Genomic DNA, 17,284 nt, shown 5'->3' on the forward strand with positions numbered 1-17,284 from the left:
TTCAAGGTTTTGATCTTAGTGCCCAGGGTTTGGGGGTGTTTTTCCTCCCCCACTCCACTTTATCCCCTTCTCCCACTGCCCAGCTTGGCTTTTCTTGCCCTAAATGATTAATGCCTGAAATCCTCACCCATTTCTGCCTTGCAGCATTTTCATCCTGGCTGCAGCCAGCCCACAAAAGCCACCTCTGTCTGGGTTCAATTTAAATTAAGACACACAGAGTTAATTAAGTCTGCTGGCTGGGCTCTCCACCAAACCACATAAATAAATCCCCAACTCTCCTTTTCCATAGGGAGGGAGAGGAGCAGGCACCCTGCTCCAATGTGCAGAGCACAGAGGTTTTCAGTTCTTAACAACACTCCCAGATTGCAGAGGGCTGCAGGAAAGGCAGGAGTGTTGTGGCTGGGATGAAATTGGGCAATTTGAGGCAATCAAAACCAATTTTTCTAAAGCCAGCCTGAAAGTCCCTGGCTCAGGGGTCCCAGTCATTTTGAGAATCGCTTTGTCACCAAGGAGAACAAAGTGAGAGATGTCCCAGCAATCTCTGGCCAACAGAGGGTACCTGGCTGGGGCTGTCCCTTGGCACAGCCCACAGGGACCCTGGCAATCAGGAACCCAGCACCTGCTGCCTTTTCCCTCGGGGAGGAAAGTCAGAATATTTGCTGCCTCACCATTGTCTGCCTGTGACAATCTATAATTGATTTAGTTACTACCTCAGCAAGCTGAAGAATTACAACCTGAGACAAAAACAAGTGACATAAAAGCCTCACCCTCACTGTTTTTAGCACAGCTGGATCAAGAGAACCCAACTGTACCTGTCATAACTTCATCCTCACAAGTTTCTTGTTGCTTGAGAGGAAATTACGTTTTTGATAGAAATATCAGATAGATGGGTCACTTTCTGCTCCAAAATGCAGTGGGTGCAGATTTGAATATTGAAAATAATAATTTACTACCTCTGTATTAAATGATGAAATGATTAAATTAAATTCCTTATTTCTGTATTAAATGATTCCTTATCCTTATCCATCTGGACAAGGAATCATTTAATACAGGAATAAGGAATTTACAACTAAAAGAAACCATCCAAGTAAAACTGAAGCTACAGAAAGGACAATGAAGTTTTCAAGGTTTTGATCTCAGTGCCCAGGGTTTGGGGGTGTTTTTTCCTCCCCCATTGCTCTGGGAGAGATTTGAGTGCTGGCACAAACCCAGCACAGGCAGCAGAAACCGTGGGCTACAACCTCACCCTCAAAGCTTCTTTCTCATTCTGGAATTGAAATCTGATTGTTAGATGGAAAACAGAAAACCCTCATGCTAACCACAACTCCAAAGTCTGCAAGTGCAGCCTGGGGGACATTTCCTAGAGTCAGCAGAACTGGCTCCCAACAGGCAGAATATTCTGAGGTGGCAACAGATTTCTCTACCTGCCTGCACTTTGGGACTGTCACAGGGACACAGGGATGGTCAGGGCATCCCCACACCCTCCCTGAGCTCAGGGCTGAGAAATCTCTTGGTGAAGAAATCACTTCTTGGCAGAAGTCAGAGTAACACACATAAGGATCAGTTTGCCCAAAGTTCAGCACAAGCCCAGAGTGGAAATTCCACAGATGGAACAGAAATTTACCAGTAAAAATTGCAACAAATTCAAACAAACAGAAAAAAAAAAAATCTGCTTTGGTTGCAGATGTTCAGAAGTTTTCAAAGGCAAGAGTGGAGAAACCAGACTGGCTTGGGTTTGGTGTTTCTGACTAAATTGCCAAATAATTTTGCTCTTCAGCCCTGGTGCTGCACTGGGTTCTCTTTCCAAGGAGTCAATGAATTCTTTAGCACAAAACTCTGCTGTGGAGAGAACTTGCCATTCCAGCTGGTTCAAATGCAAGCAGCAATTAGGGAAAATTGCTCTATACTGCAATGACACAGAGAAAATGCAAAAAAAAAAGGGATAAATCCCAGAGTGATTCCACATGTCCACAGAGAAAGCTTTAAAAATTCAACACATCCTTTTGTAAAGGAAAAACTTTTACAAAAGACAGGTATCTTAATCCCTTACCTAAGGCAGGCAGCTCAGGGCCAGGCTGAAGGATTTGCAGCAGAGGGTGGCAAATCCCAATTTTTTAATAATGGCCACTGGGCACCTCAGTGCTGGGGAATCAGGGACAGCTGCTTCTCCTCTGCCCAAATCCCTGCTCATTCTCCAAAGGCTTTGCTGCTCCTCCTGTGCACCTGTGTTCAGCCACTTGGAGAAACCATCCCCAAATATGAATAAAACCACCCACAGAAGCAAAAAAAGCAAGAAGCTGGTATAATTTGGGTAAGAAATTAGGGAAAACAAATAAAAGAAGGCATGTCATTTCAAAGGGAACTTCATGCAAAAGCAGCAGCACTTGCATCTGATGTGCAGAAAGCTGCAAAAGAATTATTTATAAAGCCCAATGACACAGATTCTTCTATTGCTAAAGTGACAAAGTAAGATAAGATAAGATGAGCTATTTGCTTTGACAGCTTCACTGTCGGCCCTCAGCATTCAAACTTTTGATGTCTGGAGTTGAAAAGTGAGTATTTTTAGATTCCATTTTCTTTCCAGGATGTTATCACACGAGAAGAAATAACCAAAGTTGAAAAGTTCACACCTGTCCAATCTCCATCTGTGAAACTGCTGAACATAATTAGCTGGAAAAGGACATTCACCTGCCAACGTGAGGCTTCCTCCAAACTGCAGGGCAAGAAAAGCTGAATAAAGTGCAAATTGACCCTAATGAAGGCATCACAGAGGTGTGTGCTCAGTGCTTTCACCTCCTGCACACCACAAATCACCCAGGTCTCCACTGCAAACTGCAGAACTTGGGCACAAAGCCTGAACACTTCACCCACGATCTGAAAGTAGAAAGAATCCAGGGGGTGAATCATGGTGATCTCATCCCTCCAGCAATAAAGAGAATCATGTGTCAAGCTTCACCAGAAAAGGGAATTATACTTACAGGATGTAGAAAGATCTTATTTATCACCATATTTTTGTCTACAGCACAGAGATGTAGCTGTGAACCGTAAATGCAGCTCGGGATTTACACAACACATTGTCAACAACGTGCTGGCAAAATGCTGCAGGCTGTGGTGATCTCCTCTTGATCCTGAGCACCACCTGGATGGCTCCTTGGAGAGAGAACTCCATGCTCTGCAGAGATTCCATTGGCAATTAATGCTTCCCACTAATTTAAAAGGAATCAGCAATGCACTACAGCTTGTTGTTCAATGCAAGGTGTGGATTCTCTTTTCCCAAATTTACAGAATTCCCAGAATGACCAGGTTGGAAGAAACCTTCAAGATCAAGTCCAACCCAGCCCCAACAGCTCAACTAAACCCTGGCACCCAGTGCCACATCCAGGGATGGGGATTCCACACCTCCCCAGGCAGATCATTCCAGAACTTTATCACTCTTTCTGTGAAAAACTTTTTCCTGATATCCAACCCTTGGTGCAGCTTGAGGCTGTGTCCCTTGGTTGTGTCAGTGCTGCTGGAGAAAGAGCCCAACCCCAGCTGAGCACAGGCACCTTTCAGGAGCTGCAGAGAGTGATAAGGCCACCTAAATTAATGTAATTTAATTGAATTCCTTGCATGGCTAAGGAGGAAACTTCCTAAAAAGTTTTTAGGAATAATGTGAATAGTCTGGCACCACAAAAAGAGACCAACCCCACCTGACTGCAGCCACCTTGCAGGGAGTTGTAGAGAATGATAAACTCAGGCAATTTAAATTAAATTAATAAATTAATTAAGGTATTTTAATTTAATTCCCTGTATGGCTAAGGAGGAAACTTCCTAAAAAGTTTTTAGGAATGATGTGAATAGTCTGGCACCACAAAAAGAGACCAACCCCACCTGACTGCAGCCACCTTTCAGGGAGTTGTAGAGAGGGAAAAATTAAGGTAATTTAAAATAATTAAATTAATTAAGGTCATTTAATTTAATTCCCTGCATGGCTAAGCAGGAATACGAAAGCTTTTAGGAAGGATGTGAAGGGTCTGGCACCACAAATATCCTCCAGGTGAATCCTGTAGGATTCACCTCAGGAAGAGGCAGAGGTTTAATGTAAGTGGTATAGAGAGAAAAGAGTTGAAGTAGGGAGAGAAGATAGGTTGTTATTTTATTGTAAATTTTTTATACTTTCTCAGTGATTTCTCAGGGGTAGTTCCTCACAGCACTGACTCTTCTTCACAGCACAGTTAACAAACTCTAGATCTCTTCTTAACAAGTAAACTCACTCTTTTATAACACTCACCTTTATTGGATACAGCTGTGCCTGCTAATGGCAGGCTTGTTCTTAATCTTTACAGAATCACAGAATGATGAGGTTGGAAGAGACCTCTCAGATCATCCAGTCCAACCCATGCCCTCACACCTCACCCAGACTACAGCACCAAGTGCCATGGCCAGGCTTTTTTAAACACATCCAGAGATGGTGATTCCACCACCTCCCTGGGAAGAGCACTCCAGTACTTTATTATTCTTTCAGTGAAAAATTTTTTCCTAATATCCAACCTATCCCTTCCTTGATGCAACTTCAGACTGTGTCCTCTGGTTCTGAGGGCAATTAATTTGTAATTGATACAACTACAACTCCTCAAAAATAAAATTACTTTCTACACTATCTATATTTTTTTACATTTTATCCTCCCACAAAGACAGAGCATGGTGAAACTGCAAATAACCCATCAGCAAAACTCAACAACTTCCTCCAGGAGGCAGCTGCACCCCTTGCCCAGCTTTAACACCTGCAGTGAAGCTTTGTTTCAATGCCTGCAAGATGAGCTTGTAAGAGATGGATAATGAGATTATTTGCTCTGGCAATCAAGGGATGACTATTGTGTGAACATTAAGAAAAGCTTTAGTGATGTATGGTTATGTTATTGTGGTTTAGATGCCCTCTGCTCTCCCCACAGTTCCCTTTCCCCCTGTACTGTTGCCATCACACAGCCTGGGCTGTCCAGGACAGGTACAAAGAAGCTGCACAGGTGTCCCTGGCATGGGGCAGTGGGAATGGAAAAGCTTGGGGGTGCTGAGGGGGCGAGGCAGGGCAACACCTGACCCCCAATCCAGTGACAAGAAAGCAGTTTGCACTGATAAATGGCACAGAAGAGATGAATGACAGACTCTGGGAGGGGCCAGGGCTGGCTGATGCAACCCCAGGGGTATAAAAGATGAGCATCCATCTTGAAGGTGAACTGTGTGGTATCCATGAGGGGCAGTTCAGAGCGCTGTGCATTTTTCCTTATGTACTCCTTTTGTTGTTCTTTTGTTAATAAACCTTTTTAACTTCTCAAAGTGAGTGGTTGCCACTGCCAAGCTGCAGGCAGAGTTACCTTCCAGCCCCTCCTGGGCCTGCTGGGCCCTCCTCTGTGCCATCAGCCTGGCGCCCATGTTCCTGCGGCGCCGGGGCGCCCCCTCAGCCCGCGGCTCCTCCTGGGCCCGCGGCCTGGCCCCTGCTGCTGCTGCTGCCCCGTGCTGCTGCTGCTCATCCTCAGCTGCAAGAAAAACAGAAAATATTCTTGTTAAAGCCGACTCTCCCTTCTGCCTCTGTTTCCGAGTTAGCAAACAGCACGGACACAAAAGCGTGGTTTTCTTTCTTGTGCAAAGTGGCTTTTCACAAATAAGAAAATGAATATTATATGTGTTATGTTAGAAAGTTATCCTTTATTATTAATTGTATTTATTTAATTTTACTTATTAATTTAATTAATTCATTATATATTTTTTATTTCTTCAGTATTAATTTTCTCAAGTAGTGTGTTAAATATAGCCTTAGGTTATAACATAATGCTAAAATAGAAACTATGCTATGTAAGATACTTTTTATTAAAGAGAGGACTCACACCAAGATAGAAGCCACAGGACACCTGAATCTTTCAGAGAAAAACAATTTATTGCTCCATTATCAGAAGAAACAAACTCTTTGTTCTTATTGTCTTGTATTGTCCTAAATCCTAATTGTCCAAATTTTTATTACTCTAGTAATATTACTATTTTTATAACCATTTTATTACTATTAAACTTTTAAAATTCTAAAAACAAGTGATTGGCATAGTTTTTCACACTATGTAAGATACTTTTTTTAGAGAGGAATGAGGAACTTGCACTGAGATAGCAGCCACAGGACACCTCAATCTTTCAGAGAAAAAGAATATATTGCTCCGTTATTAGAAAAAGCGAACTTCTTCCTGCCTCACTCAGGATTAAGAGGAAGAAGCTGACACTGACCAGACAGAATCCTTTGTTTGAATGGAATTTTTGCATCATGTATGAGGTGTATGAATACGCAACATTTAAGGATTAATCCTCTGTTAATGTGGATCCTTTGTTGGGCTTATTTTGCCTAGAAAGAGGTACCTGGACTGTCTGTAACTCTTTGTTTTTACTGTCTTATTGTGCTAACCCTAATTGTCCAAATTTTTTTATTCCTCTAATTTTATTACTATTTTAATAACAGTTTTATTACTATTAAACTTTTAAAATTTTAAAAACAAGTGATTGGCGTTTTTCACATTTCTGAAGTATTTTGATTTTTTTTATTTGAATTTGTACTTGTGTAACGTAGATTCGTCTGACTGAAACCTCAGAGGCTGAATGTTTCAGAGAGGAATGTGTAAAGCATTCCACATGAAACAAACCCTGAAGAGCAAAAAGGGATGACAAATTACAGCTGAAATAAACATTTCATTCTGCCCTGCTGGTTTCAACTCCCCAAATCACAAACAAGACATGAAGGGCCACTGCAGCTCTCACTGCTATTTTCTCTGCCTATGCTGCAGTTACTAATTAAGATCTGGCAAATTAAGAATATCCTGACAGGAGCAGCTGGGAGGATGGGACTGACCAGTGGGTTCCTTTCAGAAGTTTTCCATAGAAAACTCTCACTTTTTTTTTTTTTTTTTGAGGCTTCCTGTTGCTTTTAACTATGGCAGTAATGCAAAGAAAAAACCCCAAAACCACATAATGGTAAAATGCCATCATCCTTGATACCTGCTTTGCATATTCTGTTGATAAGCCTAACTGGTATCTGTAACCTGCAAAGTAATAACTTTTAAGCTTTAATTGAAGCAAATATTGAAATGGTCTCATGGTAACTGCAGAACAACTCACTCACTCCAACTCAGGACACATTTATTTTGTGATCTGACAGATTATGGTGCGTAAGCTCCAGCACCCCTGAGCCAAACAATGCCCCCCTAAAAATACTCCTATTAGCATATCTGCCATCAGAAAATGGGATTTATTGTGAGTGAATTTATGCAACACCAAGGGTGTGCCTGCAGCTCATCTCGGCTATTTCAGCCCTCAAAGTGCTGATTTTGGGGCTGCAGCCCCCAGCTCAGCAGGGCCACCTGGGGCAGGCTGTGGCCAGCAGAGATGTCACAGGGATGTCAGCAGGTCCCCACAGGCTGTGACATTTGGAACTGAGCCACTGCCCTGTCACACTGCTGTCACCCTCCTGGTGCCATCCACCTGTGCACACAGAACAGGGCTGGGAGAAATCACTGAGTGCAGAGATGCCAAAGTGCTGTTCCAGTTTGGAATTCTACAGGAAACCTTTTCCAGAAGAAGCAGAGCACATCACTTGTTGGACACTGATAAATGCCAAAAACACTCTGCAAAAAGCTTTTTATACAAATGAAGTATTTCACTTCCTAACTTCTTGAGATATGATGCAATTCAAACCTCAGCTTTCTTTCACCTGCAAGCTTCAGTAATTCCCAAAATGGTGCAGACAGAACAGGGCTGGGAGAAATCACTGAGTGCAGAGATGCCAAAGTGCTGCTCCAAGGCTCGCCCTGTCCTACTCACAGCTTATCTGGAATGCTACAGGAAACCTTTTCCTGAAGAAGCAGAGCACATCAGTTCTTGGACACTGATAAATGCTCTGCAAAAAGCTTTTTATACAAATATTTCACTTCCTAACTTCTTGAGATATGGTGCAACTCAAACCTCAGCATCCTTTCACCTGCAAGCTTCAGTAATTCCCAAGATGGTCCTGCCCAGCAGCTCAGCTGTGCAGCTCCAGCACTCATTCATTCTGCTTTTGGTTCCTGTTGTCCTGTGAAACAGAGACTGCTTTGCATTTTATGAAAGAGGAATCTATTTATAAGCCATGTATTTAGTTCAAACCCAAGAGCTCAACCCTCACAGAGAAAAACATGTGAACCAAGCTCTCAGCTTTTCTCCATGAACTCTCTACAGGAGACTCAGCAATTCCTCCAAGTGACCAGTGTGGGGTGGGCTCAGGATGTACCAAACCCCACCACACCTGACCCACAGCACAGCCAAACACACAGAGCAGCTGCTGGACAGTATTTGTCACATTAACAGAAGACACCAAGCCACTGTGGATTGTCATTTCGTAGGAAATTCAATGTTTTAATGAAGATTTTTTTCTTCCTTCCAGTTTTTAAAAGATTTCTCCTGAGTGCAGATTCTTTTGCAGCAGCACACAGCTGGTTGAACATGAGCCAGTGGCACCTGGCTTGTGGCAGCAGGGCCAGGGCAGTGCCTGTCCCCTGTGCTGGCACTGCTGGGACACCTCCAGTGCTGGGGGTGGTTTTTGAGCCCCTCACAACAAGACCTGGAGGGGCTGGAGAGAATCCAGGGAAGGGAACAGAGCTGGGGAAGGGTCTGGAGCACCAGGAGGGGCTGAGGGAGCTGGGAAGGGGCTCAGCCTGGAGCAAAGGGGGATCAGGGGGGACCTTGTGGCTCTGAGGGCACAGCTGGGGGGGTCGGGCTGTGCTCCAGGAACAGGGACTGGATGAGAGGGAGCGCCCTCAGGCTGGGCCAGGGGAGGGTCAGGTTGGATATTTGGGAACATTTCTTCACTAAAAAGGCTTTCCCAGCCCTGGCACAGCTGCCCAGGGCAGTGTTGGAGTCCCCATCCCTGTGGAGATTTAAAATCCATGTGGATTTGGCACTTGGGGACATGGTCAGTGGTGGCCTTGGCAGCACTGGGTTAATGGTAGGACTGCCTGACCTCAGAGGGCTTTTCCAACCTTTCTGACAGGAGCATTCTCGAGCTTCTGTTTGCCAGGCACTCAGCTGGGCAGGGATTTGGAAAACATGAATGTTCCTCACTGCATTTCTCCCTGTTCTTCACAGAAGCAGGAGAAAATCCTCATTTCCTCTGCTGTGCCACACCTGGACCCGCTCCCTCAGGGGTCAGGGCTGTGCCTACGTGACTCCAGACACAGCTTTTGTTCAGAATGCTGAAAGTTCAGCTGTGCTTCCCTCCCCCTGAGCTGTGACACACAGAGGGGAGGCTTCACACAACAGAGGACACACTTAAAAATCCCTTTTCCTTCTCCTTGGGGCTGGACTGACCATCAGATCTGAGCTGAACAATGATTTGCTCTGAGGTCTGGCCCTGCTGGGTTTTTTTTCACCTCCTCCTGCAGCACACAGGGTGGGGTTTGGCTGCTGCTCCACTTATCTGAGCACATCTCTTCATTTTCCTGGGGCTGCAGAGAGGTCCCAGCAGTGGCACCCCAGGCCAGTCAGATCATGCAGAGATTAGTCACACAAGCACTAATTAGCCTTGATCCAGAGCCATCTGAGTGAAAATTAATGGCCAGCATTAAAGAGGTGAGACAAGCCATCCAGAAGCTTTGCAGAATGACAGGCCAGGCTGAATTAATGAGATAAACCCCTCTAATTAACAGGTAATACAAACAAAACACTCAACAGCTGTCTGGGAAAGGGACACGGGCTCAGTTTGTATTTGTGGTGCCCAGGGTCTGACTCAGCCCTGAAAACCCCAGAAGATTTTTGTGCTGGGCACTGCAGCTCTGCCTGAGTGCTCAGGAAGCATCAGTGCAGATTATTTCAGCTGATTTGTCAGCCAGGGCACAGCAGCAGCTCTGAGACTCTGCTTGTGTCTCCTTCCTGAAGGGAGAGAGAACACAACTGTGCTCTGCCAGCAGAAATCCCTCCTGAACTGGATGTGAAACTGCAAAAACCACCATGGAACTGTTATGAACAAAAATTCGGTTAATTTTTTTTTTTTGTGAGAAAGAGTTACAGAGACGCAGCCAGATCTGTCTCTGCCAGGGTTCTTAGTGCTTTGTTATTGTAATACCGGGTCGTTGAGGCTTATCTCCTCTTTTGTATTAGTAAAAGCCCTGTCTGGATGGGGTGATGGCCCTTCCCCGAGGCTGTGCTCTTCCAACATAGGGAAGACACCTGAGAGGGTGGGGGGGGGATTATGCAAAGTGACTCCAAGACCAGCAGGCTTTGAGACCTCGACTCCAAAATGCAACGAGAAAACCCCAAAAACAATGAGCCAAATAAGAACTGAGAGACTAAAGCGGTGTCTGGACATGAGGAGCCGATTGCTGAGCCTGCGGAGATGTGGAGTCCCTCTCGCCCTGAGCAGAGAGTCGTCCCAACGCCGGGACCAGGCAGCTGAGAGGCTGAGAGGACCAAGATCTGACGGGGACATCACGCCCTAAAGGCTCCCGAGGCTGAGAGGACCAAGATCTGACGGGGACATCACGCCCTAAAGGCTCCTACGAGGACTGGATCCCCCTGCTCTGCCCTTAGTGGACAGAGCTGCGCATATCCTCCTCCTCTGAGTCGCCCTGGGAGACGCGACGGGGACTGCAGCCCTGCCGAGCCGCCCAATCCTGAGCTGATCACTTTTAATAAAGGCATTAAAAAGGAGAAGTCTCCTGGCCCTGTTTATTTCAGGAACCATTCAGAGAACAGATCAGAACCTCATTTTGCATTCTCCAGGTAGAAATCTGCCCCTTCACAACACTGTGCAGACTTTTGCTCACAGCAGAGATGTTTTTCTAGAGAGCAGCCCAGAAATCTGCCCCTTCACAACACTGTGCAGACTTTTGCTTACAGCAGAGATGTTTTTCTAGAGAGCAGCCCAGAAATCTGCCCCTTCACAACACTGTGCAGACTTTTGCTCACAGCAGAGATGTTTTTCTAGAGAGCAGCCCCTTGTCTATCCCAGCAGCTTCCTCTCAGCTCCACCAGGTGACCCTGGGCTGGCAGCAATGGAGGCCGCAGGGACAGGGACACAGCTCCACCTGCTGCACCCTCACACGTGGTGGCACCACCCAGCACCTTCAGCCTCCGTGCAAAACCTCTGAAATTCACCCAGGGATTCAGAATTCAACAGGTGGAGGCTTCCTGAGGAGGAGCTTTGGCCCAGAGGAGCTTATCAGAAACAGCCACGTGGAAAATCAAGAAATGCCATTTTTTTGTTTTCGTTTTCAGTAGAACAAGTCCAGGCATGACCCTGCTGCAAACAATGTGCTGCTCCAAGTGACCTTTCAAAGAACTACAAAAGTACAGGATTTACCTCTCCTGACCCTCACTCCCTGAATATTTGAACATTTTAAAAGCCAATTTCCATGAGATAACACAAAAGGAAGCTGCTACCCCAATCCCTGCACATTAACAATGAAAGGTGAGAGCTCCCACCACTTCTTTAGGTCCAACATCCCTGGTTTCAAGTCCTTTCCAGGTGGCACCACAGATTTATTGGCACAATTGTGGCAGCTTCCATTTTCCACCCAAGAAAATGGAATAGAAAAGGAAATTCCTGCTTAAAACTAAATTTTGTGGCTATTAAACACACCACAATCCCAGTGGTTCTGAAAAATAATTTCTGTCGTGTACAGAGAACAAAGTCATCCTCAGCAGCTGAAATTCTGTGATTTACCATGACAGAAACCAAGATATTAAATTATATATTATAGATATTAAATTATATATTATATTAAACAATATATTAAAGTAAAAAAGATCTTAAAACCACGGTAAAAAAAAAGGCATGGCCAACTTGGAAGTGTCAAAAAGTTACCACTAAAAACGGCTTTAAAGTGTCCTGGACATAAATTAACTTCAACCAATTTGCTCAAAATCAGTATTAAAGGTTTTTTTTTTTTTTTTAATAATTCATACTATTTAAAACAAATGCTTGGGTTAAAATTTAGAACTTTGAATGGTTAAAGAGAAAAGAAATCTTCCCAAACCCCACAGCCCTGGATTTATCCAAATCATGACAGGATTCAAGCTCAGAAATGATCTATTTCTCCAGGACACACAGCCCTAACTTTTACCAAATGTTCATCTCTTCTTTCATAGGAATCCAATGGAATTACATCAGTTTCCAAATCTTTCCAAGAGAAAGACTTAGACCAGGTCTGTGGAAGCAGAGGTGTGTGAGGAATGTGTTGGAAAATTTAATTATTACCAGCAAAATCTGCTTTTACCACAGACCCCTTACCAGCACAGTATTGCACTGAGTGACTGTGCTTGTATTAAATGTGTGCTGATTTTCCATCTTAATTAAAAATTATCAAAGCAACTCCCACAAAAGAAAAATAATAGAAATTCCAGCCCCAAAACACCCCATATCGCCAAAATCTGTGGAATTATAGTTTCTATTAAAAATAATACAAAATACAAAATAATACAAAATTCCAATCCCAAAACACCCCATATCCCCAAAATCTATGAAGTATTGATCAGGAGTTCAGAGTTTGTCCTGATTAAATATCTTAATTTGATACCTGGCTGCCAAAAAAATCTGCTTTTAGCACAGATCCCTTATTGCACTGACTGTGTTTGTATTAAATGTGTGCTGGTTTTCCCTCTTAATTAAAAATAATCAAAGCAACTACCCCAGAAGAAAAATAATGGTTTCTATTAAAAAATAATACAAAATACAAAATAATACAAAATTCCAATCCCAAAACACCCCATATCCCCAAAATCTATGAAGTATTGACCAGGAATTCAGAGTTTGTCCTGACTAAACATCTTAATTTGACACCTGGAAGCCAAAAACTCTGCTTTTAGCACAGATCCCTTATTGTACTGACTGTGTTTGTATTAAATGTGTGCTGGCTGTGAAAAATGCATATTTTATGATTGGCTTTTTGCAAATATTAAAATGAGTATTATATGTGTTATGTTAGAACGTTATGCTGTATTAATTATCTTAAGTAGTGTGTTTAATATAGTTTTAGGTTATAACATAATGTTAAAATAGAAACTGTGATATGTAAGATACCTTTTTAAAAGAGAGGACTTGCAGTGAGATAGCAGCCACAGGACACCTGAATCTTTCAGAGAAAATGAATTTATTTCTCCATTATCAGGAGAAAAGAACTTCTTCCTGCCTCACTCAGCCATGAAGAGCCGTCAGGATTCAGAGGAAGAAGTTGACACTGACCAGCAAAAATAATGTGCATGAATGGAATTGATGCATCACTAATGAGATGTATGAATATGCAACAGGCTGTTGTTTTAAAGGGTTAATCCTCTGTTCATGTGGGTCCTTATTTTGGCCAGAAAGAGGTACCTGGACTGTCCATAACTCTTTGTTTTTATTGTCTCATACTGTGCTAACCCTAATTGTCCTTTTTTTTTATTACTCTCATTTTATTACTATTTTTAGAACCATTTTATTACTATTAAACTTTTAAAATTTTAAAAACAAGTGATTGGCATTTTTCACAAGAGGAAGAAGTTGACACTGACCAGACAGAATCCTGTGTTTGAATGGAATTTATGCATCATGTATGAGATGTATGAATATGCAACAGGCTGTTGTTTTTAAGGGTTAATCCTCTGTAAATGTGGGTCCTTTCTTGGGCTTATTTTGCCCAGAAAGAGGTACCTGGACTGTCCATAACTCTTTGTTTTTATTGTCTCATATTGTCCTAACTCTAACTGTCCAAATTTTTATTACTCTAATTATATTACTATTTTTAGAACCATTTAATTACTATGAAACACTTAAAAGCCTAAAAACAAGTGCTTGGCATAGTTTTTCACACTATGCAAGATACTTTTTTTTAAAGAGAGGAATGAGGAACTTGCACTGAGATAGCAGCCACAGGACACCTGAATCTTTCAGAGAAAAAGAATTTATTGCTCCGTTATCAGAAGAAACGAACTTGTTCCTGCCTCAGTCATTAAGAGGAAGAAATTGACACTGACCAGCCAGAATCCTGTGTTTGAATGGAATTTATGCATCATGTATGAGATGTATGAATATGCAACAGGTTATTGCTTTTAAGGGTTAATCCTCTGCTAACATGTGTCCTTATTTTGCCCAGAAAGATGTACCTGGACCATCCATAACTCTTTGTTTTTACTGTCTCATATTGTCCTAATTCAAATTGTCCAAATATTACTCTAATTATATTACTATTTTAATAACCATTTTATTACTATTAAACTTGTAAAATTAAAAAAAAACCCAAGCGATTGGCGTTTTTCACACCGGTCTGCCGGTGCTCAGGGCTGTTCCCCCCATGTGCAGGACTGAACTGCACTGTGCTGAATTTTGGAAGGGTTTTCTCTGCCCTTCTCCCCTGCCTGTCAAAGTCCCTCCGAAAGGGCACAACCCTCTGAGACATCGGCCATTCCTTGTTTTGTATCATCAGCGATCTTGCGGAGGGAGCACCGACCCCATTGTCCAAACAAGCCACAAACACCAAGCACAGAACCCCGGGGACACCACTGTGACAGGCACCCCCTACACCCTGTGCGCAGATCCCGAGCCTCTGGGATCTGTTCTCCATTCCCCCCTCATTTGCAGGAACCTCAGGGCCACCTTCCCAGTCCCAGAGCCCCTGACTGAACCCTGACAGAGAACTCAAGACTTCCAACCCAGCGCCCCTCACCCTGGGGCCGCCTCAGACCGGGAACCGGGAACCCCCAGCAGCAGCAGCGCCCGCACCCCGCAACCTCCGAGCAGCCCGAGGTTAAGACACCGGCACAGCCCCGGAATCCTCCCCAGGACCCCCCAAAACCCCTCGGGGCCCCCCAAAATCCTCGCAGCCCCCAACATGGCGGGTCCCCCTGAGGGGCCGCCCGCCGCGTGGCGCCCCCTGGCGGCTCCCGAGTAACGCGCCCCCCGCGCGCGCGTGCGGACCCGCTTGAGAGCAGGGCCGCGCCCACCGGAACGGCCCCGCGGGGGGGGGGGGGGGGAGGGGGGAAGCCCAGCCGGTCCGCTCGTCGCCGCGACCCACCTGCCCTGGTTTGACCACGGAGGCGGGTGGTGAAGAAGAGAAGGACGGCGAGCAGCACGGCAACGGCGGCGAGCAGAACCGCGTCCATCCCGCAGCGCCGGCCCCGCCCACATCACCCTTGGTACGCCCCGTCTCCTTCCCCTGCCGCAAGGCCCGCCGCGCGCGGGCTGCCCCGCAGGGTGCCTGTGGCGGCGCGGCGCGGAGGGCGCGCTGCGATGGGGCAGGCGCGGCTCGGGCAGCCCGCGGGAGGGGTCCTGACTCGTCCCTGAGGCGGGCGCTGAGGGAGGGCGCGGAAAAAGGAATTAAAGGAGGGATTAAAGCAGAAATTAAAGGGGAAATTAAAAATTATGAGACAAAATCGGCCGTGAGCCGGTCTGGCCGCCCAGCACGGCTGCTATGAGCGGTTGGTGATGCGTCCATCCTCCGCACTGGGTGGGTGGGGCCAGGCTGGGAGATCTCAGCTGTGACCCCGCTCCGGGTGCGCCCCAGACAGGCCCTGAGAGCTGTCAGGGTGACCCAGGCAATGATGAAACTTAAATTACACCTCTGAATAATTTCTGTCTTCTTCTTTTAGGTCTGTGGAATTTGGGAATGGGATGAAGCTGGAGCTGCCGTGTCAGGAGTGATGTCCTGACCTGGCCTGAACCAAAAGTGCACAAAACGATGCAGAAACTTGCACTGGAGAAGAAATTTCCCCCCTTTGCATGGTCATCCACTGTTAGATCTGAAACTTTGTCAGACTGCCCCAGTCCTATGAGTGAGGAGAGAAATTTTTTAAACTTTATCCGTTTTCACTTTGTGGTTGTGAAGTTCTGGCTGATCAAGCCCTTTCTTGCTTCAGAAATGCTTCCAGTGTGACTGTTTAAAGCACTCTTGGTGGAGGAAAGTGTTTTAATAAATTGAAAATGCAAATTAGAGGCTATGGGACATCTAAAGGTGATCAAAAGCACTGTTTAGCTAATTAATCATTGCTGTGGGCTCCACAGCTGCCTGTGTCCCTGTCACCAGCTCAAGATGAGTTCAGATCTGTCAGCAGATGAAAAGCACCTTCTGCTGAGGGATTTGCTGAAATTTAGCCATGTAGGGCCAGCAACACAGTGGGAAGCTCTCAAAAAAGAGCTGAACTACAGGCTGAGTGCTTTATGGCAAAGTTTTATTTTAGTAGTAGCCCTTCAAAAATCTTATTTTGGGAATCATTCTTAGAATCCTGGAATGATTTGCGTTGGAAGGAACTTTAAGGATGATCTTGTTCCATTCTTTGCCATGGGCAGGGACACCTTCCACTGTCCCAGGCTGCTCCAAGCCCCATCCAGCCTGGCCTTGGGCACTGCCAGGGATCCAGGGGCAGCCACAGCTTCTCACACTCCCAGGGAACAATTCCTTCCCCATATCCCATCCATCCCTGCCCAGAGAGAGAATTGAGGTAAAAGTGAGAAAAGTCATGGTTTGAGAGCACAGAATGATGGAATGGTTTGGGAAGGGACCTTAAATCCCATCCAGTGCCACCCCTGCCATGGCAGGGACACCTCCCACTGTCCCAGGTTGCTCCAAGCCCTGTCCAGCGTGGCCTTGGGCATTCCAGGGATCCAGAAACAGTCACAGCTGCTCTGGGCACCCTGTGCCAGGGCTCCTCACTCTCCCAGGAAAAAATTGCTTCCCAATATCCCATCCATCCCTGCCCTCTGGCAGTGGGAGCCATTCCCTGTATCCTGTCCCTCCATCCCTTGTCCCCAGTCCCTCTCCAGCTCTCCTGGAACCCCTTTAGGAGCTCTGAGCTCTCCCAGGATCCTTCTCCTCTCCAGGTGAGCACCCCCAGCTCTCTCCAGCTCTGGGAGCGTCTCCATGGCCTCCTCTGGATTTGTTCCAGCAGCTGCAGCTCCTCCTGCTGTTGTCCTTAGGGCTGGAGCAGCTCTGCAGGAGGGGTCTCACCTGCAGAATCTCCCTGCCCTGCTGGGGATGAGCACACAGAGGGCTCTGGCTGGGCCATCTGGAGCTTCTCACCCAACCCAACTTCCCTCAGGCTCAGCTTCTCACCAACCCCAGCTCCCCCTCAGATTCAGCTTCTCCCTCCCCCCAACTCCCCTCACGTTCAGCCTCTCACCCACCCTCCAACACCCCTCAGGTTCAGCTTCTCATCCATTCCAATTCCCCCTCAGGTTCAGCTCCTCACCCACCCCAAAACCCCTCAGGTTCAGCTCCTCACCCACCCCAACTCCCCCTCAGGTTCAGCTTCCCTCCCACCCCAGATCCCT

At 45.6% G+C, this 17,284-nt stretch overlaps 1 protein-coding gene across 2 annotated transcripts in view; it reads right to left on the reverse strand.

The window, feature by feature from the left end:
- Positions 1-15,193, reverse strand: part of DDRGK1 (DDRGK domain containing 1) — a 51,244-nt gene extending 36,051 nt beyond the window's left edge. For both annotated transcript variants that reach the window (XR_012580347.1, XM_074540572.1), the window contains exons 1-2: positions 15,033-15,193; positions 5,355-5,516 (exon numbers count right to left, since the gene is read on the reverse strand). Coding sequence is in view for 1 of the 2 variants with exons in the window: in XM_074540572.1 (XP_074396673.1) it covers positions 5,355-5,516; positions 15,033-15,120 (250 nt within the window). In the remaining variant the exon portion in view is untranslated. The remainder of the gene's footprint in view (positions 1-5,354; positions 5,517-15,032) is intronic.
- Between the last annotated feature and the right edge of the window lie 2,091 nt (positions 15,194-17,284).

This window comes from Zonotrichia albicollis, chromosome 5 (genome assembly GCF_047830755.1).
Source record: "Zonotrichia albicollis isolate bZonAlb1 chromosome 5, bZonAlb1.hap1, whole genome shotgun sequence".
Lineage (NCBI taxonomy): Eukaryota > Metazoa > Chordata > Aves > Passeriformes > Passerellidae > Zonotrichia > Zonotrichia albicollis.